The sequence below is a fragment of the Pogona vitticeps genome, chromosome 3 (genome assembly GCF_051106095.1).
Source record: "Pogona vitticeps strain Pit_001003342236 chromosome 3, PviZW2.1, whole genome shotgun sequence".
Taxonomy (NCBI): Eukaryota; Metazoa; Chordata; class Lepidosauria; order Squamata; family Agamidae; genus Pogona; species Pogona vitticeps.
Window position 1 is genome coordinate 91,003,228 of NC_135785.1, and position 13,196 is coordinate 91,016,423.

The window sequence follows — 13,196 nt, forward strand, 5'->3', positions numbered from 1 at the left end:
TGTCATTGGAGACCAAGACCGAGATTATTCACACTCTTGTATTTTTTTTTTATCACCATGTATGGGTGTAAGAGATGGACAGAAAAATGAATGCTGACAAGAAAGAAATTGGTTTGTTTGAAATGTGGTCCTGGAGAAGAGCTTTGAGGAAAGATGAACAAGTGGGTCCTAGAGCAAATCAAGCCTGAACAATCTTTGGAGGCAAAAATGTTGAAACTGAGGCTGTCCTACTTTGGGTACATCATGAAAAGGCAGGATTCTCTGCCAAAGAATGAAAGCTGAAGGCAGCAGGAAAAGAGAAAAACTAAATACAAGATGGATTGGCTCTTTAAAGCAGTGGTTCCCAACCTTGGATAATCCAAGGCTACTGAAGTTTGGACATTTTGGAGGGCTCTCATTCATTGGGTCACCGTTAAGTGAGAGGTGACTTGATAGCACATAACAGAAAGACAGAACATAAATTCAAACCAGCTAGTTTCTGAGCTACCTATGAAGATGGAACTCCTCCCTCCTTGCCGACCCCTGACAAGGGCAGGGGCTCAGAAAGCTAAACTGGTACAGCTTTCTTCCCATCGCAGCATTTCTGCATTTGAGGAAAGCATCCTCCCCCGTTGAACTGAGCCAATGAAACAAAACCAACGGCAAGCAGCCCTGTTTTTCTGAGGGCTGCCACATATGACAACTTTGTGACTCCTCAGATGTTTCAGTGGACAGGTAAGGTTTTTGCAAAAGAAAAAGTGAAAGGCGCGCCCGCCTCCCACCGGGGAGCACAAGAGGAGCGCGTGTTAAGTAAGGTCCCGACAGTTACATCTCCCGGATCCCGGGCAAAAAGCGCCGTCGGAACCCTTGGCAGCCCGCCAAGGGGAGGGGCGGAGCTTGGCTCGAGAGCCGGCCAATGGCCAGGGGCGCAGAGCTGGAAGCGCCACGTGCAATGGAAAGTCCTCTCTCGCGCCGGGCCTCCCGCGGGGAAGGGGAAGGAGGAGGAGGAGGAGGAGGAGGAGGTCTACGCAGCCCCCTCAGCTTTGCACTATTCCGGTTGCCTGGCTGCCCTTCACCGGCGGCGGCGGCGGCGGCGGCGTCACGGCGCGCGCGGACCTCCCCTCTGCTTGCTTTCCCCTTCCCTCCCGCCCACCCGGCTCCCCTCAGCTGCTGGCACCAGCCTCACTGCAGGAAGCAAGCGCCTCCTCCTCCTCCTCCTTCCCCCCCTTCCCCGCTCCCTGTCGGCCGGCTGCTTTGCATTTCTATTTGCATTGCATGGAGGGGACGCGTCCCGGGTCGAGCGCAGTGAGACGGCGGCGGCGGAGGTGGTGGTGGCGGCGGCGGCGGCGGAGCCAGCTGGAGGACCGGCTCCTGCTCTCTCGGCTCTGCCGCTGACAGGGCATCCTTCTCGGGTCCGAGGGCAGGAGGGCAGGCAGGGAGGCAGGAGAGCGGAGGGGGGGCTCTCCCCGGGGCAAGCGCCTCAGCGCAAGCGAAGGAGCAGATCCCCGTCAGGGAACCAACCGGAGCAACTTTCCTTTTTCCCGCTCGCTCGGACTGGCCAGGCGCTGGAGTCCCCCGGAAAGCGCGTCGCGAGCCTCCCCAGATGGATTATCCTCCTCTCTATGTGATGCTGTCCTGCTTGGTTCCTCTCCAGTGCTGGCTCGCCACGGGCAGGGGAGCGAGAGCCCAAGGTAGGAGCGGCGCTCGTTTGACACCCGGGCCCGGTTGGGCCAACGAGGGGACGTTGGGGACCGCGAAGGGGAGCGTGGTGATGGCAGTTGTTGTTGTTATGGTTGGTGGCGATATCTCTGAGGAAAGAGGCAGGAGGAAAGGAAGCCAAGCCAGCCACCGTGGGGTGAGATTTGTAAAATCTATCCACAGTCCCAAACACCCTGGCTTCTTTGAATGCCGACAGCCGGAGAAGGCTGTTGACTTCGCGGCTTTTGCCAACGGGTTTATGGGCTTTCCTAGAAGTTATGGGGGTGCATCAGGCTGGAAACAGGAGGCAAGTTCTGGGTGAACTCTTCATCTGATCATCAGAGTGGTTCCTCATGGGAAAAGAGGAACGTTTGGTTTCAGTGTGCTAGCCAAGGGTTCATTTGCCCCCTCAGCTGCAAGGAAAAACAAAGCGAAACACCCCCTGCTCAATCAGTGGGATGTCACTTGAGAGGATAAATGTGCCTATGATTTGGAGGGACCACCCCCACTGGAGGCTGCTATCCAGTGTGCGCCGGGTTGGAATCGACACCAAGGAAACTTTCTGCTGAGCACAGCTAGGTTGCCAAGTGACAACCTGTGAATTTAAAAGCTTTTTCTTCAGGTTTGAGTCTGATTTGGCCCCTCTGGTACACAAATGCTGCTTTATCACGGAGAAGCCCAAGCCAGTTTTCTCCTTGGCCACCCAAAGGAGGAGATCTACTATGAAGCTAATGAAGCTTAAGCTCCTAATCTTGGAAGGCCTCCAGAAGTGACTTCAGTCCACATTTTGGGGGAAAAAAAACAACCTTGGTCATCTGTCATGGAAGAACTCCACTGCAGAAGATAACAGTGGTTACCCAGACCTTGTTGTTGATTGTTAAGGGGTCCCCATAACAGTTCAAGCTTCAGGATCCCAAAAATATAGGTCCGCCACTGGCCATCTATCAGATCAAGTACCAAACCACTGTACTGAACTGTGTTAGAAGGTGCCCTTAAAGGGTCCTTATACTATCTACTGTTGGAACACCTTTGATATTGATGTTTACCTTTGACATTACTGACATTTAGCTCTGTTATGCAGTTAGAAATGGAGAAAAGTCAGGTTTCTAGGACCCAGATTATTTCTAGATAGCTATGAGCTCTGTAGTTTAGGTATCTGACTGTAAGGTGTGATTTTTATTTATTTTAAATATTTTTATCCCACCTTTCTCCTTAAAAAGGACCTATGACAACTTACATTGTTAAAAGACCATGTTGAAAGCTAAAAACGATAACTATACAAATGCTAAAAAGGATCAAGGAAATACCACTCTGAGAAATGGTAAACAAAAGCAATACAAAAAACACATTCACAGTAAGACATAATAGTGCATTTAAAAATCCCACTCAGGCAGCCAGTCACTGAGGAAAAGCTTGCCTGAAGAGAAAGGTCTTTGCCTGCTTGCGGAAAGAGAGCAAAGATGTGCCCAGTCTGGGAGTTGAGAATTTGATTCTCCACTGTGCCTCCTGTGAACTGAGCCAGCCTGTGTGGCCCTGGGCAAGCTGCAGAGCCCCAGGATGTCCCCCAGAAGAAGGGAATGACAAATCTCTTCTGTATTCTCTACCTCGGAAACCTCGAAAATGGTTGCCATAAATCGGAACTGACATCATTATTATGATCTGACTTGTATGTATAAAGTTGCTCCTTTAAATGGAAAGGGGCTAAGCGGGTGCATAGCATTTCTGATACTACCAGCAACATATGTTCTTTTGATAAAGAAAAAAGGAGGGGGAGAACTATACTTTTAATGAGACAGAGAACACATAGTCTGCAGACTTCCATATCTTATTGAAATGAATGGCAAGCTATGATCACAGATTTAAAGTGATCACTACATTTTACTTTTCTAATGCCTGCTGGTCAGATTTCCTGAGTAGCTTTATACTTCTGATTCTAAGCAATAACCTTAATAGCACGGTAACACTGCACTTTAGTGATTTTTGTTTCTATGATGACAATGCTTGTTAGTGTATTTTATTTAGTTAAAAGCATTTTGACATTTAATATGGTAGCTACAACCATGGTGTTTTCGCTGGGTGGAGAGATCAGAACAGAAAGGTGTCACAGGGGGACCAACTGCATCCCTTTTCAGCATGTGTTATGAGGCTGACATCCTTTAAAAAAAATCAATGGGATTCTGTAGTTTAGAGAGACGTTGCATGGAAGCTGCACAATGAATAGTTTGGATGCTTGGTGTTAGGCGGGCATGTAAGAGGCATAAATGTGTGTCAGTGTGAATTTCTTCTGCCATGTTGAACATACCCAGTTGATATTCCATAAACCACAGTCTATGAGGAAGGAATAGCAAAGGTTCTGCAAGTGAGGATATGGAGGAGAGAAGGGGGGCAATGGCTTCCTGTTTTTCAGACTTGCCCTTCCCCCCTAATTATATAAAAATTGCTGCCACTGTTGTTTTTGGGCAACTGGAAACAAAGTTTGGAGGTTTAAATGTTTCTGTGTAAGTATAAAACAGACATGAAAATGTGAAGAAAGAATGGATGAATACTGTAAATTGCTGCAGATGAATACAAATATATGGGTAACAAGCGAAATACGTAGTTCCTGCCACATGTGCTAGTGCATTGACACTATAAGCATGGCGCAGTTCTGCAAGAACATAGGAAATGCAAACTGGTTTGGGGCATAAAATGAAAAATGTTGAAATTCTCAACTTTTATTTTAAAAAATAGTTACTAAAGTATTTGTTTTTCAGTCAAGTTTCTGTCTCTTAGGCCTTCAAAATACAGTACGGTATGTGACCAATGCCTCCTGGAGCTGTTGTGTGAGATGGTATTTCTGAGTAAGATTTTCAGTGGCCAGGAGGCTGGGCTTCAGTGTGCCCTGCATAGCTTGTCTTTCCCTACCATTAGCAAAATCAGAATTCATGTAAAACATTTAATATTATGCAAAACAGTTATAAAAGGTTTTCCAAATGTTATGTATGTGCATGCATTTGTTCGGTATTCATCTGAATGAATTCTCTTTTTGTGCAGAATTTTTACTTGGAAAAAAAATAGAACAGAATAGGCATACGGCTCTCCCTGTGTGTGACCATTCTCTTGAGCTATAGTTTCCTTCACATGGCTCTCTTGGAAGAAGTTGCTGTGAGTTGCTTTGGGTGAATGGTTAACAGTCGGACTAAGCTTCATGAGGGTGGAGTCACAGGCATGCATAGGTTTATGGAAAGGCTTTTCTCTCTCAAACATATCAACATACCCATGAAAATATTTCTCTTTGCTTTGAATGTATTGAAGTATGTCTGTATTTATTTCCACTAGAGCACCTCCAGTCTGGAAAGCTAAGCGAATATGGTGTGATTGTGCCCTTCAGTGCAGATTCCAAGGGACAGTTCCTCTCACACGTGGTGTCTGGCTCAGTGGCAGCAAGGAAGAGGGAAGCTGCCTATCCTTCTGCTACTCCATCTCGCTCGGCTCAACACAGGGTGATTCGTAGTATCCATCACAACCAAGGCATGCCAGGGAATCGTTTGTACTACTTCAACGTTACTGTTTTTGGGAAGGAACTGCACCTCCGCCTGAAGCCCAACCGGCGGCTGGTCTCCCCTGGTGCGTTGGCGGAATGGCAAGAAGACTTCCAAAAGGTCTATCAGGAACCCCTCAAGCAGGAATGCATCTTCACCGGAGGGATCTCAGGCATGCCAGAAGCCTCAGTGGCCATTAGCAATTGTGATGGACTGGTAAGCAAAAGGAAATCTCTTTCCCTCCCTCTTTCTCTTTATTTTTGTTTCAGAAGAGAGAAGTACCTTTCATTCTCCAGGCCACACTCATTGGCATATTATGGGAGTTGTAGTCCCCATCCACCTTGAGTCCCCCCCAAAAGTAAAAAGAACCTTTTGCAAACCTCTAGTTTTATCCTATCACTTAAGCTCCTCTCAAAGCTATAAGCAGACATGATCACTTGTGCAGTGAACTTGTATTATGCCAGGCATGGACCTCTCCTTATAATCTGGTAAAGAGTAAGAAAAGTACATGCACATTTAAGTACAGTTGTAAGCAGCAGTAATCCTAATGTAAGAAACAACACACTGCCTTCCAGAAGTTTTTGGTCCACAAATCCCATCAACATTAGCTAATATGGAATTTGAAGGTTGAAGCCCAGAACATCTGGAGGGTACCAGGTTAGGGAAGACTGGTTTAGCTCAATGAGGAAAATGTGTCCCTTCACTATAATCCCTAATTTTCAAATGAGCCTTCTTATAGGTCAGATAGAAGAGACACCTCTAGGCACCACAGACTGGTTTGCCTCTAAGGGATCTGTGCAAACACTGTGTGGTTCCCGAGAGTTTCCAGGCACTGAAATAGGAGGAGCCATGCTCCAACCAAACAGAAAAGGAGCTACAGACACTGTCAGACGTTGCCCATCATTATGCCTCCATGGTAATAACAGCATTTAGAAATGAATAACAATCTGAGAAGGTCATCCATAAGTTTTAGGCCATTCTGTAAAAATACACTTTAAATTAGAGGTGCAAGTAGAGATTGTCCTCTTTGAGATGGCTCATAACTAACTACATTTAGTCCAGTGTTTTGTTTTGGCATAAAACATAGTCAACCATACTTATCCTATGTAAAAATGTAGAGATAATGTAGAGAGGGACAAGGAACTGGGGATGTTCACCCCACAATAAGCTTTGGTTCACTTGGACCCATATACCTACTATCAGGAAAGAGTACTCCATGCAGAGGTTGGGAATATCAGCCAGTTACTGGACCAGTTTTTCTATCGCTAGAATGCCATCAGGTGCTGTATGAGTCTTCCAAGTTGTTGAAAGTCTACTTCTGAATCTATTTTTGCAGGTTTTTAAGAGACTTTATTAGAAAATTTTAGGTGTGGAAAATTTAAATGCATTTGCAGATTTTTTTTTTCCACTGGGGACATGTGGGGACTACAGGGATGGGCACAGGAGGCTGTGGCACAGATATGCATCCAGCCAACATGTCTTATAATTTTCAGCCCTGCAGGGCAGGGCTCTGCACGACTTCACCCCTGCATGCATGGACCTCCGCCCCCCCTCACTCACAGGGTTCCATGGTTACTGGAATGAAACATGATTGCTGTGCAGGGGAGGAAGAGAACTGCACAGAGGGAGGCACAGTTGTACATGCACGTGCACCCAACTTAGAGGGAACCTTTCATCCAGCTTAACATTTATTTAGGCTGCAACACACTGTTATGCATTTGGGATGTCACAAAGCTCAGGGCTGTGCCTGCCCCCATTCCTTATTCATGTTTACATTCATTAGCTCCTGATAGCATGGGATCACCATATTTGGATGATGTCTTATGCCTAAACAGAGTATTGGTTTGAGAGTGACTTGATGGTTATGATAGTCAGTATTGGCATCTGAGAACTAAATCCTGGGAACAAAGAATAATGGATTGGCCATTGCCTCTATGTTCTTCCTGGAAGCTTTGAGAGACATTTTCTTGGCTGCTGTTGTAAACAGAATGCTAGCCTTGAAGGACCTTGGATCCATCAATCAACATGGTCCTTCATTTTTTATAGCAGAGTAATAGATCAGATCTGGGGCCAGTGACTTAGCTAGGGATCCCTGCAAGAATTCCATGATCATTTTCGAAATCTGGAAGAATACTTGAAGCCACTTGCAGAGTCCTAAATATCTAACCAAGACAGTTAAAGATTGAAGGACCCAGCTAGGCTATCACACAGGAGTTACGGTAGCCTGGTGTGATGGTTTTCTTCCCCCCTGCATGCTGTGTTACAGATTACTCTGTTTCATGCTCTGTGGCATGGGAGACTGCTGCCTTGCTAGGAACAGAATTTCTTGTAAGAAGGGCAACGTCTTGAAAGAATTGCAAATAACAAATACAGTTATACTGACAAGATTACAGTAGTTTCGAATTTGTTTAATTTGCTTGATGTTGTGATTTCATGACCAATTTAATGATTGCAACACAGGATTACAGCATTTTGTACAGAACACAGAATTCAGCATTCTGAAAAACGTGAGCTTTAACTGGTAACAAAGACTTTTGAATATCTCCAGTAGGGAGTTTGTGGATTATACAGTAAGCATTAGGATTGCATAGTTTTTCCCTATTTTGCTTCTCTGTGTCCCTCCTAAAGCCCACCAAATGTCTCTACAACGGATGCCAAATCCACAGAAGTAGAAGTAGAAACCCCCCCATCTGTATTATGTTCTGTGAATCATGTTGTCTCTACATAAAAGGAAGCAGACCTTTGTGCCAGTGGTGGTGGGGGCCAATTTCATGCAGCTTGCCAATTTTGTGGTCCCTGCTGCTCCCATTTAATGCCAGCAGTGCCCTAAGAACAACACCAAAATCTGGTTTTGTTTTCCCACTTTGGAAGGAAAGGAAACACTCTGTGCTGCAGACAGACAGGGATCTCTGAGGTGGATGGGTGGCCTAACAGCCTCCCAGACTGTAGAAAACTGCTGCAGTTGCTTCTGGATTTTGGCAGCTGCAAGCAGTTGGTACAGCCCTTGGTAGCTTCAGGAGGAACCAGTATGCCAGGAGGCTGATATGGAGTGCCACCATAAAGTATAACCAAGGAAAGATGAATTAATTTGTTTTGCTTCCTGCAATGCTCACATTTCCATCAGCCACTAGCCATTCTTCCATATTTTGGCACAAGTTTGCCATTTAAAAAATCCATTAAAGAGTGTCTGCATTTCAGTATACTGTACATTTTCCCCTAATGTACATATTTTAGCAAGCTCTTTCCCATAATATATGTCTTCTTATGCAATATTTTCTGTGGTATACATACTTCTGATGGAGAAAGGTTTGTGTATTATTTTAGGAATTGCAAATTGTTTACACCTTGGAGGTAACTTCTTATAAGTTGAATTATTAACTTCAGTATAATGCTTTTTGAGAGGTGGGGGATAGCAAGGGACAACAATGCTAGCTTTTTCTGGGCTTTAACTACATCACATATTTCTGGGAGTAATGAATAAAGGCTATGTGTTATTTCCCCAGTGTTATGTTGACATTTTTGCTCAGTTTTGTCCATTTTTCTATTTTTAGATTTTTTTTGAGTGATCAAGAAGAAAAACTTGTCACTTCTAATCCAATTTACTGTACTAATGTTTATGTGTTGTAAACAGACACAACAATTAATGCCAGCATAGTAGCTGTTTTATAATGTTTCCAAACTCTGATAGTGATGATTTATATTAAAATGCAAGCCAGAATAATTTCTCTTGCAGCCCTAAACTCATCAAGTGGATGCTGGGTGGACCCCATGGCAATCTGCCAGAAGGGGCCTGATTGAATTAATGGCACCCAGACTTCACATTGCATGTTTCATAAACATCATTGCGTCTCTACACTTTCACAGGCATTAAAACAAAATCCTGGTTATTTTGCTGTGTATTGATTCCATATGATCTTACGAACAATATCCTTTGTTAATAGAATTAGCAAACCAATATATGTGTTTCCAAACCAATTTATGTATGTTTCCAAATACATCCAAATACATATATCCATCTTTGGTTGCTGTACAGCCTTTATTTGTAGGCTGCCATTTCGTTGTCACTTATTTTAGTTATACGTTGAGCAGAAGCCTTGTGTATCACAATTTCTCCTAACAGCCTTTTATTGGCAGTTCAAGGAGTGGGCACAGAGGGTTGTGGAAGAGGTTTGGCATCCTTATTGGCAGCTAATATACATTTTCTACCTCAGATTCAAATTAGAAAGACTTGATGGATTTGTGCTCATTTTTTGTCTGTTACTTTGTGCTCTGTAGGTCTTTACATCCAAGATCCTCTGAGGGCTGTATTTGACATAATAGCAGTTATCTCCATATGAACCTGTTTAGTACCTGGGATCAATAGCAGAAATCCTCCCCTTGTTCTCTCAACAAGTGAAGTTTGGATTGGGAAGAAGCTATTTCCGTTGTAGCCCCATGGCTGCAGATTCCTCTTGCCAAGGTCATTAATCTGGCACCAACTATGTCATCTTTTTAGCACCAAACAAAGGCACAAAGACACCTGGACATTACTTATGGCCTGGCTGTTGTGGGCTGTTTTTTTTCCGCCCTGTTAATTCTAGGTTGTGGCTGTGTGTGATTTTTGTATTGTAGATGGACAATTTAAGCACTGATTAAAGATTCAGTCCAGAATGCTTTTAGGTTTTACTGCATGTGCAAAGGCAGTTGTGCTAGTAGTTTTTTTATGGACTATCTATTGTGTGATCAGACTTGCAGTCATTTGTACAACTAGGCATACTTTGATAGCAAAATAGTTCTCATGTCTTCATGATTGCCCTCCCATGGTCTATGACTCTTATAGGAGGCTTCTGCTTCTCTACTGTAATTCTTTATTTATTGTGTTTGTTGTGACTTATTTCACATGATTTATGGTGTTCTCTACTAGCGTATGTTGTGAATTGCATCAAGACTGTGTTTTTGCTGTGCTAAGCAATGCAATGTATTTAAAATAAATGCACACACACACACACACACGTGCGCGCGTGCGCACACACACACACACACACACACATACATACATACATACATACATACATACATACATACATACATACATACATACATACATACATAACTATTACTATAGATATTTTTGCTTCCAAAGAAGTGGGAAGAAGCCTCCCACAACTCTTTTTTGTGTATTTTTTGCCTAGTATTGTTTAACACATTTTTTTAAATTGGCAAAAATTAATTTTGAAACAAGGAAGTATGTGCCCATTGGGCAGCTTTATTTTTTCTAGCTGCTTTGACACTGGAATACTTTCAGTCATTTTATGTAAGCTTGAGCATCAGTGCTATGCACATTTAGCTGACTAGAGACAATCCGTGGAGCTTATTTTTAAATGGGCATGCATAGGATTGCTCTGAAATTGTTTAATCAAATAGAAGATTGCAATAGTGGTAGGAAAATGCATGGTATGGTCAACCACATTAAAACTTTCCAGTGATTTTTTTTAACAAAAGTCTTTTTGCAAAATATCTTTTTACAGTCCACAATGGATGTTTCCACTGTGGCCTCCTCAGTGGTGGAACTCCCAGTGCAAAGTTTTCAAAGTTGGATGTGATAGAGATTCATGGAAATACCTTTTGTTTGGCCACTTCCCACTGATCATTTTTTGATTTTGACCAGAAATAAAAAATACGACTGGATTTTGATGAGAAACATATCACTCAAACCCTAAGGGAGTATGGTGCATTAGAATTAGTGCTCTACAAGTTGACCATGAGAGATAGCATCCTAAGAAGTGGAGCAGCCAGGAGTGACTCTTACCAGAAGGGGTTATAATTTTAAATTATATTGATATAATAGATGAGGACTTGCTGCCCAAAGTTGGCAAGATAGCTGAGTGAACTGGATCAATATTTGGGAATTCAGTTCTCCACGGTTCCTTATAGGAGGAGAGCCAGGCTTTGTGGTTTGGACACTACAAGGTCTCAGAGCACTCCCAGAAGGAAGGAATGGAAAACCACCCTGGAAAAGGTTGTCATATGTTCAAATCAACTTGACAGCATTTAAAAACATTTTTTAAAATTATTGTTAATGAGGATGGGCATCAAGATGTTGTTATTGGTTATTCATTAATTTGTGGATTCTTTTTCAGCCAATGAATGCCAAAATAAACACTGATTGTCTTCCAGAAGTATGGTTGGCTGGTTTTATTTAAGCATTTACTATAACAAGACACTTGGTTTATTTTAAAGTTTCTCAATTTGTTTTACACATCATGAACTGTCAAGGGCACAGGGTCTTTGAAAAGTAAAAATATAGAGTCATTTTTCTTTGAAGATAAAAAGATCAGGTGAAAACCAAGAATAATTGCAGGACGAATAGGAACAAACGACTTTAGACCCCTTCCCTGTACTCTAACCAATGTACTTTTATCTTGCTTGACTCTATAATTATGCATGCAGGATCAAATCTTACAAAGTGATTTAGGAAATTAGATGTTCTAATTCCTGCAGAACTGAAAGCCTATGTTTCATTCATTTTGGAAATAGCACTACAGCTTTAGCTCAAATGACTCTCTGCCAGCTGCATTGTGCAAACAAATGAGTAAGCAGGTGAAAAGGATGCCAAGACTGTTTCATTTTACTGTCCAGATGTCTGTAATCCCCACTAGCCCATCATGTTTAATGAGAAGAAATAGGGATTTCCCTTGCCTAAACAAGTAAAATTTTGGGATGGGTCAGGTAGCATGTTTTTAGAATTGCAGCCGTATTTTATGGATATAAGGTAGGAAGCTCTGTTAGGATAGGAAGATTGGAAACTGAGGCAGAAACTGCACATTTGCAGATAACCCACAGTAAGCTTTTTATTGCAGTTATCTCCAAATCTAAATCACAGAAAGCACGCATTCTGTTTTAATGTGCTTCCTCTCATTAAAGCAGGACATACAGAGCAACTAATAATCCAATAGGGTGGGAGGCTTCCCGGTTACTGACTACGCTAGTGTTGGGCAGCAGATCGCATACTGGAGCTGCCCCTACTCCCCAGGAAGAACAACTTTGCCAGCCAGCTAGGGCTGAGGAAACCAGAAAGCCTCCCAGTAATTGGCAGCTCGAGGGGCTCCATTTTTGCCACATGTTGAGGGGGCGAGGACTTTGCTGCCCAGACCCTGGCACTGCCAATACCTGAGAAACCTTACACCAATGGCCCAGTGACAGAATATCTACTGCAGGTGCTATTTTTAAACTGCAATAGGGTTTGCATCTTGTGCAGCAACAATCGTGTGAATTTCATCCGGTTTTTCTCAAGTGTATTGCCCGAGACAGAACAATCGTCCATGAAGTTCACTATGACCTGCAGCAACCCTTTTGGCTTGCAGACTGGAGTCTTTGGCAGACATCTGTGAAGAATCCAAGAACGGAACCACAGGCGTTTTCCATGCACAGCATGTGCTCAGTCATGGACACTGTGGCCCTTCCAGTTCTGCACAGCTGCCGATTTATAGACATCACAGAACTGCTGCCTCATCTTGGCAAACTTTGATAATGCTGGCCATCTGCCTGTTAAGAGCAGGCCAGTAATACTGAAACATTTGGTGGACCAAATAGATGTGGTGAACAGGGCTGTATACAGGAACTGGATGAGGAGGAGATATTAAAAGTCAGGAATTGAAAGTGATTAGCAAAGGTTTATAAGAAACACCCCCCCCCCAGCAATCTTACATTCTGCCTTCCATCTTAGGCGACTCTGAATATGCATGAAGCAGAGAAAATTATTCCTGTCCCTTCCCATGTAAAGGGTTCCCCTTCATGCTTTTCCTACGAAGAGGACAGGAAATGTTTCACCTCCATTCCTCATTCCCCATTGCATATGCCAAGCATGTTGCTGCTCAGGAAAAAGAACAATAAAGCTCTTTGGCTGTGAAAAAGGCCCAACCGTAATTCATTTTCATGAGACATGGGAACCTTTTTTCTTAAGGTTAAACTGTTAGGAGCACAAGCAGCATCACGCAGGAACTAAGGTAACTTATGGAT

The 13,196-nt window shown here is 43.4% G+C and overlaps 1 protein-coding gene across 2 annotated transcripts in view; it reads left to right on the forward strand.

The window, feature by feature from the left end:
• Window positions 1–1,439: 1,439 nt before the first annotated feature.
• The window catches only part of ADAMTS14 (ADAM metallopeptidase with thrombospondin type 1 motif 14), a 124,589-nt gene continuing 112,832 nt past the window's right edge, over window positions 1,440–13,196 (forward strand). For both annotated transcript variants that reach the window (XM_020783104.3, XM_072995238.2), the window contains exons 1-2: window positions 1,440–1,670; window positions 4,996–5,414. In XM_020783104.3, coding sequence (XP_020638763.3) covers window positions 1,583–1,670; window positions 4,996–5,414 — 507 coding nt within the window. In that variant the 5' untranslated portion in view covers window positions 1,440–1,582. The remainder of the gene's footprint in view (window positions 1,671–4,995; window positions 5,415–13,196) is intronic.